The 15102-nt window shown below is 42.6% G+C and overlaps 2 protein-coding genes across 5 annotated transcripts in view; one reads left to right on the forward strand and one right to left on the reverse strand.

Annotated features, from left to right (window-relative positions):
* Nucleotides 1-1897: 1897 nt before the first annotated feature.
* DMAC2L (distal membrane arm assembly component 2 like) lies at nt 1898-13297 on the reverse strand. 3 transcript variants are annotated; one of them, XM_056134302.1, is made up of 5 exons: nt 12555-12624; nt 6055-6166; nt 4475-4683; nt 3734-3905; nt 1898-2282 (listed from the first exon to the last, which is right to left on the reverse strand). In XM_056134302.1, the coding sequence occupies exons 2-5, from the start codon at nt 6159-6161 to the stop codon at nt 2168-2170; spliced, it is 603 nt and encodes a 200-aa protein (XP_055990277.1). In that variant the 5' UTR covers nt 6162-6166; nt 12555-12624; the 3' UTR covers nt 1898-2167. The 3 variants fall into 3 exon arrangements, with proteins under 3 accessions (XP_055990277.1, XP_055990275.1, XP_055990276.1); XM_056134300.1 differs by lacking the exon at nt 12555-12624 and adding an exon at nt 13193-13282 and having other exon boundaries at nt 1900-2282; XM_056134301.1 differs by lacking the exon at nt 12555-12624 and adding an exon at nt 13234-13297 and having other exon boundaries at nt 1901-2282.
* Nucleotides 13298-13391: 94 nt separating this feature from the next.
* The window catches only part of L2HGDH (L-2-hydroxyglutarate dehydrogenase), a 37489-nt gene continuing 35778 nt past the window's right edge, over nt 13392-15102 (forward strand). For both annotated transcript variants that reach the window (XM_056134295.1, XM_056134296.1), the window contains exon 1: nt 13392-13599. In XM_056134295.1, coding sequence (XP_055990270.1) covers nt 13460-13599 — 140 coding nt within the window. In that variant the 5' untranslated portion in view covers nt 13392-13459. The remainder of the gene's footprint in view (nt 13600-15102) is intronic.

A 15102-nucleotide genomic window follows, 5' to 3' on the forward strand; every position in this document is an offset into this window, starting at 1 on the left:
CTTGAAGGCGTTCCAAGCCGCTCTCTTCCTCCTGCGCAGCTCGGGTGCCAGGTCATTTGTCATGTTGACCTCTCGACCTAGGTACACATAGCTGTTACATTCGGAGATGGTCGTTCCGTCCTCATTCCTTTACTGTAAAGTAATTCGCCAAATGACTGCCTCTATTCAATAACTTTGGCTATCCCAGCCATCTTCAGGCTTCCTGATGTAGAATCATGCAGTGAACTGACAGAGGGTTAAAGTACAGTAGCCCCAATATTGATTGATTTAAATGACAAGACATCTAGATTCTGTGAATAATTTACATTCTGTGTGGTTTTTTTTTCAACCCTGAACAATGCACCTGATTGAGGCAGATGATTAAAACTGCCAACCTCATCCAGTAGTCTTGTAGAAAGCCATTCTGAATAGAAAAGTAGTTCCAGACTAATTTTGGTGAATCCATTTTCTCATCACACAGTAGCCAAACAATCCTAAGACAGAAGGACTCATTTTTTTCTAATTCTAGTAAGTAAATGTTTATGCTTAATTTTACCCTCGTTGTATCTTTTCTTCAGCATGGAATCTTCACTGTTTCACCAGTGTACTAAACCACTGTCTTTTTAAATTTTTACTATTTTCTGACTTTTTAAAATGATGTTGGGAATTATTTTGGTAAGCAGTATGTATTATTTGTTTTCTTAATTACTAACACATTTTTTCTACCTGAATGTTAAATCACCATAAAAATTTAAGATTATTTCCAGACAAAGTTATATTCAACTGTTTAATGTATAAATCATATGTACAGAAATTGACCAAGTTGATATATTATCTTATAACAGAATTAAAGCCATTTCAAGCAAGTGAAAAATAAAAAAATTGTTTTGTGTATGTTATTCTTTATCACTGCTCTTGAGATTTAAATTGAATCTTGTGTTTATACTTCTTTTTTACATTTCTTGACTCAAAGGAAGTAGTACCCAAGATACTTGATAGTCAAAATAAATTTCTAATTGACTTGTAAATTTTTATATACATTTTACAATTCGGGTAGGGCATTCGCCTTACCAGTTCGCCTTACACGCGGCCAACCTGGCCGACCCGAGTTCGATTCCTCTGCTTCTCTCGGAGAGCCCAGCAAGCTACCGAGAGTATTCGATATGCCAGACACAGTAACAACAAAGTCTCCAATGGAGACGTTACTGGGCCCGCTCGAGCAAATCGACGATCAATGGGAGGGCCTTTACCTTTACCTTTTACAATTTAAGCAAAAAAAAAAAAAGTATAGCTGTGTAGGTCTTTACGATTGTTCTATTCTATTACAATCAATAAAGCAATTAAAATTTAGCCAGAATACTAGACTAAGTGTATAAAATAAATTAGAAAGTATTCTGAGAAAGGAAATATGTTATAGAATGTAGGAATTTAGGATTATGAGTAATGCATGCAAATCCTGGGATGTCTCAACTACCACTGACTATTTTAACTCTACTAGTGAATTTGAGATTGAGCTTTCAATTTTTCATGAATTTCTCATTTACAGTAACATGTTTCAATAACTAAAGTGTTATAGATAATTTTTAAATTACAATAGAAGGCTGGAAAGAGAGTATAGGGGGTAAGGTGCATGCCTTGTATGCAGGAGTCTCCAGTTTGTTCCCAGCACCATCTGGTCCCCCAAACATTGTTAGATCCAGCGCAGGAGGCCCCAAGCACCAGTGGGATGGCTTGCTAATCCTCAGCACCAGCACTGCCAGGCCCAAGTGGCACTGCAGTACTGGACCCTCACACTGAACCGCCATCCTGTTTGGAGGCCCACAGATTTATATATATATATAAATATATACATGTAAATTTATATATATATAAATATGTGTGTATAAACATATATGTGTGTATATATGTGTGTGTATATATATGACGAGTAATATATTAGAATTAAAATGTTACTTGGTTTGCATTTTTTTCTTTAAAGTGATTAAATGAACATAAATCGTCACTTCCAACTTAGTATCTTTAATGAATCATATCTGAATATTCATTTTCTATATATGATACTCTGCTTCTAAAATGTCATATAGGACATCCTTATAGCTTTTTGATAATATTGATTTGTTACTGTTTAGGATCAAAGTTTCCAATGATACTTTATATTAAAAGAAGATACTCATTGAGTACTATGATTTTATTTTAGGTCTAATTTAAGTTCTAGAGAAGGCAGTGCTGTCTTAAAGGCTTGAACAAGGTTTTCTGTTTCTCTTATTCCCGGAAGATCACTTAACAACAAATACTCGAGGTTTCTACAAAAAGAGAAATTAAAGAGAAATTAAAAAAGGTTATTTCAATGTAATGCTTATCTTATGAAGAAAATTAAAAATAATTTCAATTTTATTATTTTAAAATAAATTACACATTGAATGTGTCATTATCACCCTACACTTTAAAAATTACTTTTGTCTTTTTTGTTTGTTTTGGGGGCACAATTGGTGCTCAGGGTTTACTCCTAGCTTTGTGCTCAAGGATCACTCCTGGTGGTATTCAGAGGACTATATTTGGTGCTGGGAAATCCAACGCAGGTCAGTTGCATGCAAGGCAAATCTGTTCCTACCCACTGTACTATCACTTTGACTTTGACTTTTGTAAGTCTTGCTCTTATAGTATTTTTTTTTTGGTGAGCACCTTAATCTCTTTGGATCTCTCAAAGTTTTATTCTTTAAATGAAATTCATACTGAAGAGTAAGCCAGACGTTCAAGTGTTTAGTTCTTCTGAATTGTACTGATACTTCTATAAGAATCTTTCCAAATATTCTCTATATTTGTACAGAATTCCTTTGCCTGGGAAATATAAATACTGACCCCCAAAAGGAAAGAAATTGGGGAAGTTCTTAAAGAAAATCAGGTTTCAGGGCTAGAGAGATTGTGCTATGGGTAAGATGCTTGATCCCTGATACCACAGAAGGTCTCCAAGCATGGTCAGGAGGGATCCCTGAGCATAGAACCAAGAGTAATCCTCAAGTACTGCCAGGTGTGGCCTCCCAAACCCAAACCAAACAAACATTTCCCCTCCTCCACCACCAAGTTTCTTAAAAGATAAAAACTCAAAGCCTCAACTAACTAACATTAGATATAAACAATCAAGCACTTTTGACCCTAATGTTTAAAACTTCTTCCTCAAACATCCTGTGTCTGGAAGGGACTGGAAGCACGTGAGGTGCAGTGCTTGTGGAGAGAAGACACAATGGAGAATGCCTGTGGAAGCTGACTAGCTGGCGCCATCTGATGCTTCCTATAGATTTCAGTTCTCAGAAAGATGTCCCCTAAAAAGGCAATCATAATGCATTGATGATGTTCATTTTAACTTTCTTAGAAGTACTCATTTTCTTGCAATATATTGTTTATCAGAACCAAAAAAATGATACTACCCCTCAGATGTTTTCATTTCAGATTATATATTCACTTTAACATCATTATCAAGTTTGGGGACCTGAAAGGTAGCTTGATGGCTTAAGGCACTTGCATGACAAGTGTGAGCTAGTGGTACTGCCAAGAGCACGGAGCTGGTTACAAATCAGTTCTCCTATTAGGGGTTCCCAGCAGGGAGATGGCTCCTGGGCATGTGGGAGGCCCTGAGCCTAATCCTTAAGGCTGCACATGCACCTCCATGATCCCGCCTGCTCTAGGGCCTGAGGACCCTGGGAAAGAGAAGTAAAATAAACGATGATCAAGTTTCCACTTGATACCAGCCGCCTACCTTAAATGATGCAGAGCAATGACACCTTTGTCTGTGATATTCCCACATGAAATTATTTCCATTTCCAAAATGCTTTTTTGTAGATTTTTGAATTGACTAAGTTTCTCCAAACAGTCATCTTCAATATAATGACACTTGCACAATCTTATTTTCTCAACATGTTGAAGGCCCTCTGGGAGGGGGAAAAAGAAAGGACAGTTTTCATATTCTACTTTTCCATGAGATGGCCAACCATTCTAGTTTGCCTCTGACCAAGCTGGTCTTGGGGCTGAAAGTCCTGTGTCTAGGGAAAGCTCTCTGTCCTAGGCAAACTGGAACAATGAGACATCCTCTTTATCTCCCAAGATACTCATTCAATCTACCAGCTGTGCTGACAGAAGGGACCATTCTGCACTCAGATGCCTGTGCCCTGGAGCAAGGACAGGCCCACACAACAGAAGTTGTACAGATATAATTATTCCTGCATTACTGAAGGTTTTTCAACAACACCAGTTTGGCAAACAAGGCCTTGGATTTTTAAACCTATACCTCAGAAGAAAGGCAGGTAGAGACAAAGCTTAGTGAGAAGAGAAAGGAAAGGAAGTAACTTCTATTTAAAATGAAGCATCATGAACAGGAAGCAGCAAACTGGATTGTGCTGAAAGGGGCAAGAAAGGACACACCTATGACTACAACTCTGAGTCAACCAAAGAATCACCGCTGATGACTTGCATTCCCATAAGCAAATGACAGAGTGGTTACCCAGGTGTTCAAAGCCAATGCTCATGATACAAGAGTCAGTGGCATCGATAGCCTGAATCTTGTACTTGTCCAGCGAGCCTGATGGGAGGCTGTTGTAGTTCTTCTGCCACCTCCCCTGGCCGTGGTAGCGCACCATGGCCCCACAGCGTAGCAGCCACTCAGAAGCCGCTCTATCGGGGCCAACCTCCCTGATGCGCTCACGATCCACTCTGTTGGCAAAAAAAAAAAAAAAAAAAAAAAAGGTTAGCTGTTACTGGAATCAGAGTTTTTTAACTTCATTCACCAACACACACACCAGCAACAACTACTCATTTCAAATAACTGAAGAGGTAGATAAGTATACCAGTGTGATCCACTTTTCTTAAAAAAAAAATAATAACATATAGGGGCTGACAAGATACTACAGTACAATGGGTAGGGCAGTTGCCCTGCATGTAGCCAACCAGAGGCTCTAGGCCACTCCCTGCAACTCTCAGCCTGGTCAGTGTGGGCCTGAGGATTCTGCACTCAGTGGGGTCATAGCGTTACTTGGACCCAGAGGGGCTGGCTATACCCAGGCTATACTCGGGTGTGGGGCAGTGAACCTGCAGTGCCAGTGACTGAACATGGGACCCTTTGCATGCTATGCATATGTTCCAACCCTCTGAATTATCTCCTTGACCCAAGGTATATTATTTTTATTACTTTTCAGAGAGAAACGAGTCCACTATTTATAAGTAGCCCAGTATTTGACAAACCAGTACTACACAGTAACTATACTGAATTAATGATATATTAGGTAATCATTATTATTGTAGCACTGTAGCACTGTCCTCTCGTTGCTCATCAATTTGCTCGAGTGGGCACCAGTAACGTCTCCATTGTGAGACTTGTTGTTACTGTTTTTGGCATATCAAATAGACCACGGGGCTTGCCAGGCTCTGCTGTGTGGGTGGGTGGGATACTCGGTAGCTTGCTGGGCTTTCCGGGAGGTATAGAGGAATCAAACCCGGGTCAGCCATGTGCAAGGCAAACGCCCTACCCGCTGTGCTATCGCTCCAGCCATCAGACCATCCTGAATGCACCCGATCTCGTCTGATCATTGTTCCTAGTGATGAAAAAATAAAGAAATAACTTTGAACCTCTGTTCAAATTCATCTCATTAAGGGGATTGGAGAGATAGTACAGCATTTAAGGTGCTTGCCTTGCATGTGGTCAACTCCGATTTGATCACTGGCACTACATACTGACCCCTGAATATAATTAGAAGATTGCACTGAACCAGGAGAAGCCCTTGAGCATCACTGGTATGAGCCAAAGACTCCTGTATGTATGTGTGTATGTGTGTGTGAACATGCGTGTACTTCTATAATCTTTATTAATGCTGTGTTTTGTTTAAAAAAAATTGTATCACATTATAGGTGCTTTACAAAAAACATTTGAAATACAAGAGATAATAAAATTAACTACTGTGAATTCGAGCAAATCGACGATCAACGGGAGGGCCTTTACCTTTACCTTTACTGTGAATTCATCCAGCTTTAGAAACTTCCTTGATGCTAATTAATCCGAGTAACTACACATTAATTAGAGTAACTTACTTATTAAACACCGCATTCAACCAGGTCCAAAAGTATCTGGAGTCACATGATGATGGGAATTTCTTGAAGCAACACAACTGCCTGGAAAACTTTCCAAACAGCTTCATTTCATCTAAAAAACATAAAGCGGGATTTACATTAAATCATTCATTAGGAATGCAGGTCCCAAACACTTAATAATGTCATATTTCAAAGTTAATGCTCTGGTACTGATAAACTGAGGGCTCATTTGTTACTCAATAAATATCCAGCAAGTCACCCCTCTCTAAGGTTCTCAGGTTTGTTTGCAAGAAACAAAACAAAAAATAACTTAAAAAAAAAAACCTCAAAAAAAAACCCCCTCAAAAAACCCAAGCAACCCAAAAACCTGCAAGAGGTGGGATGGCTGGTCTCCATGGTCCAAACCATAATGGAAGTCGCCTGCAGTGCTGCCACCTAGTGTCCACTTAGGCAGCGCACCTCCACAGGGTCAGGAATTACTTGCACTCCCTATCAAGTGTCAAGATGCCTGAGGAAAATTACCTACAGACCAATGTGTGGAGGCTCAAAAGCTTCTATCCTGGGAGGGAGAAGAGATGTGAAAACAGCTTCTTATGATGAGGACCAGGGTGGATGACAGAACTCCAAATGGCCAGGACCAACGACAGATCATGGCAAAGGACAGCTAGGGAAGAGGTAAGCAACTTCTCTTGAGCTCTGGCCTTCTCATTCGTAAAATGAGATGATTTTCTGAGATGGTGTCCAGCTCTAACAGTCTACAACCCTGAGTGGCAACTGAGTCTCAATTTGATTGATCTCAATTCTAGTTTTTCTAGTAGTTTGCCCAGGCGGGGGGGGGGGGGGGGGGAAGGTGAGGGGGGCAGCAGAGAGGGGTGTGTGTGTGTGTGTGTGTGTGTGTGTGTAAAATGTTTGACCGGCAGATGGTGGGGTGAGGGGTGACACAGAAAAATGATACATCTAACCTCATCATAAAGGAGGTTCCTGCCTCTTAGGAGCTGACCACTTACCTCAGAGTGGGGTCAGCGAAACAAGTTACTGAGTAGTTAAAATAAAGATTTGGACCTGGTTAATACCTCAGGGAGAGAAAATAAGGACAGACCAAGGTCCCAGGAAAAGGCATGTCTGTTGATTAGCTGAGGCAAGAATGCCTCAGGCATAGTGCAGTTCGGTTAGCTTAGGCCATGAGGTTCAAGAGAAGTGGACAGACGGTTCACACAGACACCTCAGAAAGGGTCTGGCGTTCTCTGTAGAACTATGTGTCAGGACAATTTCTCAGACAGCAGCATAAAGATTGAGGGTGAGTGGAAAGGTCCCAAGACAGCTGACAAGAGTTTCAACTACATGTGGTTCTGGGAAAGGACAGAGTGGGGGGAAGGATGAGAATGAAATTAGGAAGTGGATTTCAGACCACTCAGGGAGAGGCTGGTGCCACTAACATATCAGTGTCAGGAAGGCATCAGTGCTGGATGAATCTCCCCCGGCAATCAGTTCTTCACACTCTGAATATGAGGTCTGATAGAACTTCTAAATGGAGATGACCAAAAATAAATCACTAGAGTCACAAATTACTAGAGCTGGAAGAAAGGCTACCCCTGCCTCATAGAAATAAGGAGATGGAAGCCCTGATATTAAGAAACTTGTTGACATCGTAAATCCTTCCTGGAACAAGGTGGGGTTATTAATAAATGCATGAGGATAAGAGGACTTGCCTAGTGTTTCATACTTAGCTAATTAGTAGCAGCACTGAGAATTTGAGCCACATTCACTCCAGTTCTATTTTTTTTAGTCACTGGATGGGTCTAGGACCCAGGAAAAAAGACTAGAAAGAGGCTATTTAGGAACAACCTAGAGCTGAGAAAGAGACTGAGGGTGAGGAGGTTGTGGAATAGTGAGATAGGATGTTTGGGAGTAGAGACCTGGGATCATTCACTCCCTGCACCCCTTTCTCACTGTTACTGGGCCTCTATTACTACAAATCTCTCTTCCTGAGACCTCCTCTCAGGTCTTCAGCCCCTTCCAGCTTTCCACCTAGTGTCCACTCACTCAGGCAGTGCACCTCCACAGATGCTGGAAGTACTTGCATTCCCTATAAAGTGTCAAAACACTTGAGGCAAATTACCTAGAAACCAATGTGTGGAGGCTCAAAAGCTTTGGGCAGAACTCTCCCCAAAGTCCTCCCCTGTGTCATGCCTCCGACAAACCCACTGGCTGCCAGCAGCATTGCTGAGTCAGGGGTTTTCAGTTTCCACTCAGGCTGTTCCCTTTATTTACTCTCCTTCCTGAAGCTCTCCTCCAATGCAGTCTGTGAAAACCTCACCCAAGACCTCACTGAATATCATCCTCCCCATCTATTTATTCACTCAACAAGTACTGACTGAATGTCTGCTGTGCTTTCTGCAAGAGATACAGTATTGGGAGAATGGGAGGGCGGGGGGGGGGGCTAGTCCTCATAGGATGTGTGGTTTAACAGAAAACATAAATAAATGCAACAGAGTCTTAATGGAGGGATGAACTAGTTCTGTGAGAGTATAGAGAAGGGTTGGGGAAAAGCACTTCACACTAGAAATTACTTCTGAGATGGGTCTAAAAGGGTGAAAAGGAATTTTTATTTCAGCAGAAAAAGGAAAAGAGCAAAAGTGCGAAAGAGCACATCCATTTTCTTAGCTCCTAACACAGTGCCAGCCCAAGGTAAGACTTCAATATTTGAAAGTCTCCAGTCACTGATGTTTCCATGGAGAAGGCAAAACCAGAAAAGCCTATTTTTGTTCTTTGTTGATTCGGGTCTCCCAAGTGGTGCTCAGGGGGTCCCATAGGGCCTTCCCAGAAGTTGGGGTAGTGTTTCAATCCTAGTTTCCCTACAGTGCTGGGCTGGGGTGGGGGAAGGAGTGGAAGAATGCTCTTGGGGGGTCATGTGGTATCAGGAATTAAACTGGAGTTGTGCATATGTGAGGCCTGCACTCTGTACTCTCTTGCCAGCCCCCAATTCGGTATTAATCAGGCAAAGTGGAATGCTCTGGAAAACATGAAGTATTTTGGCTTGGATTCACTTTGGATTCACTTTCACTTTGGATTCACTTTCACTTGGATTCACTTTGGATTCACTTTTCTTACTCTGTTTAGGTGAAAGATAAAATACAATTTAGTTATCATCTCTGAGGAATAGTAGATTTAAAATAATTTAATCATAAAGGGTCTGTACAGTGGGTAGTGCTCCTGCCTTGTACATGGCCGAATGGGTTTCATCCTCGAAATCTCTTGGGATAGGGGCCCCTGGGCCCACCAGTGTGACTCCTGAGTGCAGAGTCAGAACTAACCTTGCGTACTGCTGGGTGTAGCCCCCAAACAAAAAAACAAACAAAAAAAATAATAAAGATACGATCTTATTTTAAAATAAAGATAAAAAATTAGTGGGTTTTTACATTGTCAACTGTGACTTTGCTAATAGATTTTAGGAACTACAGAAAAACTGAAGTAACTTAATACTTCTATAAGGGAGTGCTTTCTAAAAGGTCAGAGGAGACCTCTAGTGGCAAGTTAGTGATTTTAGCACTAATGAATGAAAAAGAAAACAGTCAAAGCAAATTACATTGTAACAACTAAATTACCAGTATGTTTAAATCACTCAGGAATTCAATTTGAAACAAAATGAAAAAGAAAAGTTTTTACTATGAGAACACAGCTGACTGACATAATTTTGTAGCAAATGTTTCTAAAAGTTTCACATGTTTGTGATGTTAAGGCCACACTGCTAAAATTCAAAATAAAATATATAAAAAGTATTTCTAAATAACTTTGATAGAGACCTCTCCAGTTTGGATAAAAACAGTATATATATTTTCAAAATAATTTCAGTTTTTTCACATATTAGATATAAGTAAGGAGCTATTCAAAGAGCTATTGAAAGTTAATATAAGTGGCTTCAAAAACTTGTTTTTGAAGATGATAAACTTGTGGAGCAAGTGTTTGTATCAGAATTAGAGTCCCCTGCCCCCATCAAAAATATGCCCATCTCACTGCAAATCATTCCCTATTTATGTTAGTTTTTATTTCCTGAGGGGTTTAGATCCAAGTGATAGTAAACTGCACAGTTCATTAGGAACCAGAAGGCTCCAAAAGCTATTCTGAGACGTTGTTACATATGCTCTAAGTCACACTACAGTCATGGCACCAATTTCTTAGAGGTGCAGATCCTGATGGAAAAAAACTGAACATGACTTCACAGATAAGGACTGGAGTCCAGAGCAGAAGTGTCTGGATACAAAGACATTGCAAACTGTGTGAATGAATGTAAGATGATCACTTGCTTTGACATTACATATTGAAGCAAATTAATATATAACCAACCCCCCCGGAAGAGGGCACACAGAGAAAACTTTATTAAAAGAGCATGTGTAGGGCCAGAGAGCTCATACAGGATTTAAGGCATTTGCCTTGCATGCAGCCAACTCCTGGCTTTATAAATAGGGTCTCCTGAGCACAGATCCAGTAGTAACCCCTTGCAAACTTCTGGGTGTGGCACAACTCCCCGAAAAGAGTATGTGTAGGGCTATGGATATGGTTCAAGTGGGAAAGCACATGCCTAGCATACACAAGCCTTGAGTTTAATCCCTTATACTGCATGGTAAACCCTGGTGGCCTAGTGTTGTCCCTAGAATAAAAAAAAAAAAAGGGACAGAGATCTAGTACAGTGATTAAGGCATTTACCTTGCATGACCTGGATTCAATCCCGAGCAATGCCAGGTGTGATCGCTGAGCCTGGAGTCAGGAATAGGCCCTGAGCACTGCCAAGTGTGTCCTCCAAACTAAAAATCACTGTATCACTGTCATCCCATTGTCCATCGATTTACGAGAGCAGGAGCGGGAGCCAGTATTGTCTCCATTTGTCCCAGCCCTGAGATTTTTGCAGCCTCTCCTTGTCTTTCCCAATGCTGCTGTATTGGAGGCTCTTTCAGGGTCAGGGGAATGGGACCCATTATTGTTACTGTTTTTGGCATACTGAATATGCCAAAATAAAAATATTATTATTTTTTAAAGATCATATGTACAGGCCAGAGTTATAGGATAACTGGTAGGGAACTTGCCTTTCACACAGTGGACCTGGGTTTGATCCCTAGCATCCATACCCTGAGCTCACCAGGAGTAATGCCTCAGTGCAGAGCCAGAGTAACCTCTGAGCACTACTGGGTGTGACACAAAACCAAACAAACAAAAATCATGTGTACTATGAATTCTATTGCCTTGCTAAACTGAGAAACATATGCTCTAAGTCACACTGAAATAAAAAATCACTTCTACTCACGTAACTGGCCCCCACTTAGACTGGCCCCACAACAGAGCCTGTAAGTCTGTATTCAAATTACTAACAAATCAACTATGTTCTATGTAAACTAAAAAATAACTCTCTACTGTATATGCATTACAATGGTTAAAATTTTGAAATGACACATATTGGGGACAATGAAGAGAATCTGAACTGACCGAACATTGTTTGTGGAAATATAAAATGGTAGAGTCACTTTGGAGAACTTGGCAATTTACTACAAAATTAAATGTGTTTGTCATGTAATCAAGTAATAGGACTCCTGAACATTTATTCTGGGTGTGAGGGAACAGGCTTAAAGAGTGTAGAGTAACATTCATAGCAACTTTATTTGAAACAGCTAAAACTTGGAAAGTTACATGTTCATTGGTGGATGAATGTCCAAATACATTGCAGTATATGCATACCATACTACCTAGCAATAAGAACGAATGAGTATGGATATAGGCAACAATTAAGATTATCCTAAAGGATTGTGCTGGGTGAGAAAAAATCCAAAGAGTTGCATACTGTGTAATTTTATGTATATAACATTCCTGAATAAAATTACAAGATTTTAGAAAGGGAGATCAAGGCCCAGCGATATAGTGCAGTGGCTAAGATGCTTGTCTTGCATGACATCCACCCTCCTGGCACGACATATGGCTCCCTAAGCATGCCAGGTGTAATCCCTGAGTGCAGAGTCAGGAGCAAAAAAAAGAAATTAGGGAAAAGGTGCCCTTTAAGAGGTGTAGTTACAAATGGCAATGGGGGGGGTTCTTTAGGTCGTGGGTTTATTCTCTAGTGTGTGGTGAACACGTGATGAAAAACTATACAGATCACATGCACAAATGTAAAGACTGAGAAATCTGAATAAAACAATGAGTTCTGTCAGTTTCCTGGTTGGACTATTCCCACTGGTTTTGCAAGATGTCCTATCACTGGAGAAGACTGCATAGAGGGTACACAGGAGGTCTACTGTATCATATAGATGCACAGGACCTACGATGATCTCAAAAATTTTAAAAGCGAAATTAAGAAAGAACCTTTTCTGGGCTGGAGAAACATCGAGCTGGGGGTGGGGGCAGGGGTGGGCTCTTAAATTGTTCAGCGCAGTAAGGGAACCTCTGCTATGTACTATTCTTAGAGCACAGGAGGGCTATGACAGAGATGAAAGGTCTTTCTGAAACAAGTCACCTACCCCAAACCAGAAACCAAATCCCAGTGGTCAAGCCCTTGCAGTCATGAATAGTTCTTTTCTTTGTTCTGTCTCCTGATCCCCCAAACAAGAACTATGGCCAAGCACAGAGAACAGGGTGTGAGCTAACCCGGCACGGGGGAATCAGGGGTCTCATCCTTTTATTAGTGAGCGAGCATACAGCCAGCTTTTCATTTTGAGAAGGAAGTGGGTGAGGCGATGTTCACAGTATCGCACAGTCCGTGGGAAAACCTTAATTTCAGGAAAGAACCAAGGGCAAGGGGACAGCTAGACATCAAAGCCGCCCGTTTCCCGGGAGCCCCAGCGGACAGCTGCGGGCACGGCCTGCGAGAGGGCAGAGGGGGAGCTCAAGCGCCCCTCCACTGGGCACTCCCCCCACCCCGCACCTCCCAGCGAGGGGTCCCAGAGCTGATGAGTCGCTGGAGAGCCAAGGGCACGCCCGGGAAGCAGCCGCCGGGCCCACTCAAACAGGGGCGTTTTTCATCGTCATCACGCCGCCCATCCTCTCTCCAGCCGCCCCCAAATCAGCTCGGGATGAAGGTCGATGCCAGAAGCCTGACTCGGTGGGCCGGGCTTTCTGGCACGCGACCCAGGGCAAGGGCAGCGAGGAAACAACCCACCCAGATTCCGCCCTCGCTCGGGGGCTGGCTCCTCTACTCACAGCGTCCCAGAGACCGGGCGAGCGAGCGTCCACTGCGCCTGCGCCCGCGCCGCTTTGCCCTTCGCCCTCCGCCGCGCACGCCCATTGGCTACTGGCTCCATCCCACCGAAGCAGCAGCGTGTGTCTCATTGGTTGCCTCCTGGGAGGAGGTGCTTAGAGGGCACCTGGAGCCTTAACTCGAGGGTCCAGTTTTTGGAACTGAGGAAGGGGCACGGGGTCGCGGGTTATGGTGCGGTCGCTGCGTTACCTGGGCGGTGCTTGTAGACCGGCCCGCGGGCTTTTACTCCAGGGCTTCTCAGCTGGCTGCGGGCATGCACCCGGGAGACCCTGGCCGCAGTGCCAAAGTGCCCGCAGAAACTGCACCGGGTGAGTAGCCTCTGGCCCGCCCCCCGCCGTCTGTGCTGCTGCTTTCCGAGGGACCTCGTGCCGCCTCTACTTCCTGTCCCGGGTGGGAATGAAGTTCGGATCCGGTGCCGCGCTGCAGGATTCGTTTGTTGTATCTGTGGGCCAGGAGAAAGTCAGAAAGGCAGAAATTAGGTGGAGGTCAAGCGCTGGTCTCGTTTTGAATCTAAGTCCCTCCACTTCCCTTTCACCTTGGCTGTGAATAGCATCCTAGTCCTCACAGTGGGTCGTTTTGCTGATTAAGTCATCCAGCACACGATATACGATCAGACATACCTTTATGCGAAGATCTGAAACCCGTCTTAATTCCTGGTACTGTATCAGGCTTCCGGATTCGCTCCTTTGAAGGTTTGAAGGAGAGGATCTTTGAAATCACGGTCTGTCCTCGTTCTCTGTAGAGGGAGAGGATGACTACATCCCAACAGCGTTTTAATTTTATTTTAATTTCGTGTTGGGTTTTATTCTCAGAGCATTGGGAAGCTTTTGACGGATTTGTGGATATTGATTTAAAAAATTAACATTAGGGGTGCGAGAGGGTAAAAAATGTTTAGGATGGCAGTACAGCAGATAGGGCGCTTGCCTTGCACGCAGTCGACTTGGGTTCGAATCTCAGCATCCCATTTGGGCTCCGGAGCATGGCAGAGTCAGAAATAAGCTCTGAGCACCACTAGGTGTGTCCCCAAAACAAAAACAAACAAAAAGTTGACTCTAGCTGCAGTGTGTGGATTGTGGATTGGAGGGCTATTAGTGATTAGTGAATTTGTAACTTAGGGGGTACGTAGTCAATTCTTTTAGCAAGTTTTTAGGAGTAAAAAGTGGAGCTCCTAAAGGTTTTGTCTTTATTTTTACTTTAAAGTGATTATAGAGCTGTAGGAATTTATAAAAATAGTACTGAGGGGTCAGAGAGATAGTACAGGGTGGTTAAGACACTTGTCCTGTAGATGGCTGTGATCCTGGTTCAACTCTTCTGCACAGCAGCTCCCTGAGCACTGCCAGGTGTGGCCCCCAAACAAAGCTACAGAGACACTGTATCCCATCATGGAAACTTCAATCTGTTCACCCCAACCCTGATTTTTTATGTAATGATAGTGCACTATCAGACTGGATGTTGACATGCTATAATCCACAGGCCCTGTCCAGATTTCATCAGTTTTATATGACATTTGTGTGTGTTTCTTACGTTGTTAACATGCTTATTGTGTAACAGCCACCAGAGGGACCAGAGAGATAGTATAGGGGTAGGACACTTGCCTTGCATGCAACTAAATTGGGTTTGATTTCTGACATCCCATATGGCCTTCCAAGCCCTGTTTGGAGTGATTCCTAAGTACAGAACCAAGAGTTAGCCCTGAGCACCACAGGATGGGCCTCAAAACAAAACAAAGCAAAAAATAGCCACCATAATTGAGATACAAGCATGTCTCACCAACACAGAGATCCCTTTATATTACCACCTCCCATCTCTGT

The sequence above is a fragment of the Sorex fumeus genome, unplaced genomic scaffold (genome assembly GCF_029834395.1).
Source record: "Sorex fumeus unplaced genomic scaffold, SorFum_2.1 ptg000098l, whole genome shotgun sequence".
NCBI lineage: Eukaryota > Metazoa > Chordata > Mammalia > Eulipotyphla > Soricidae > Sorex > Sorex fumeus.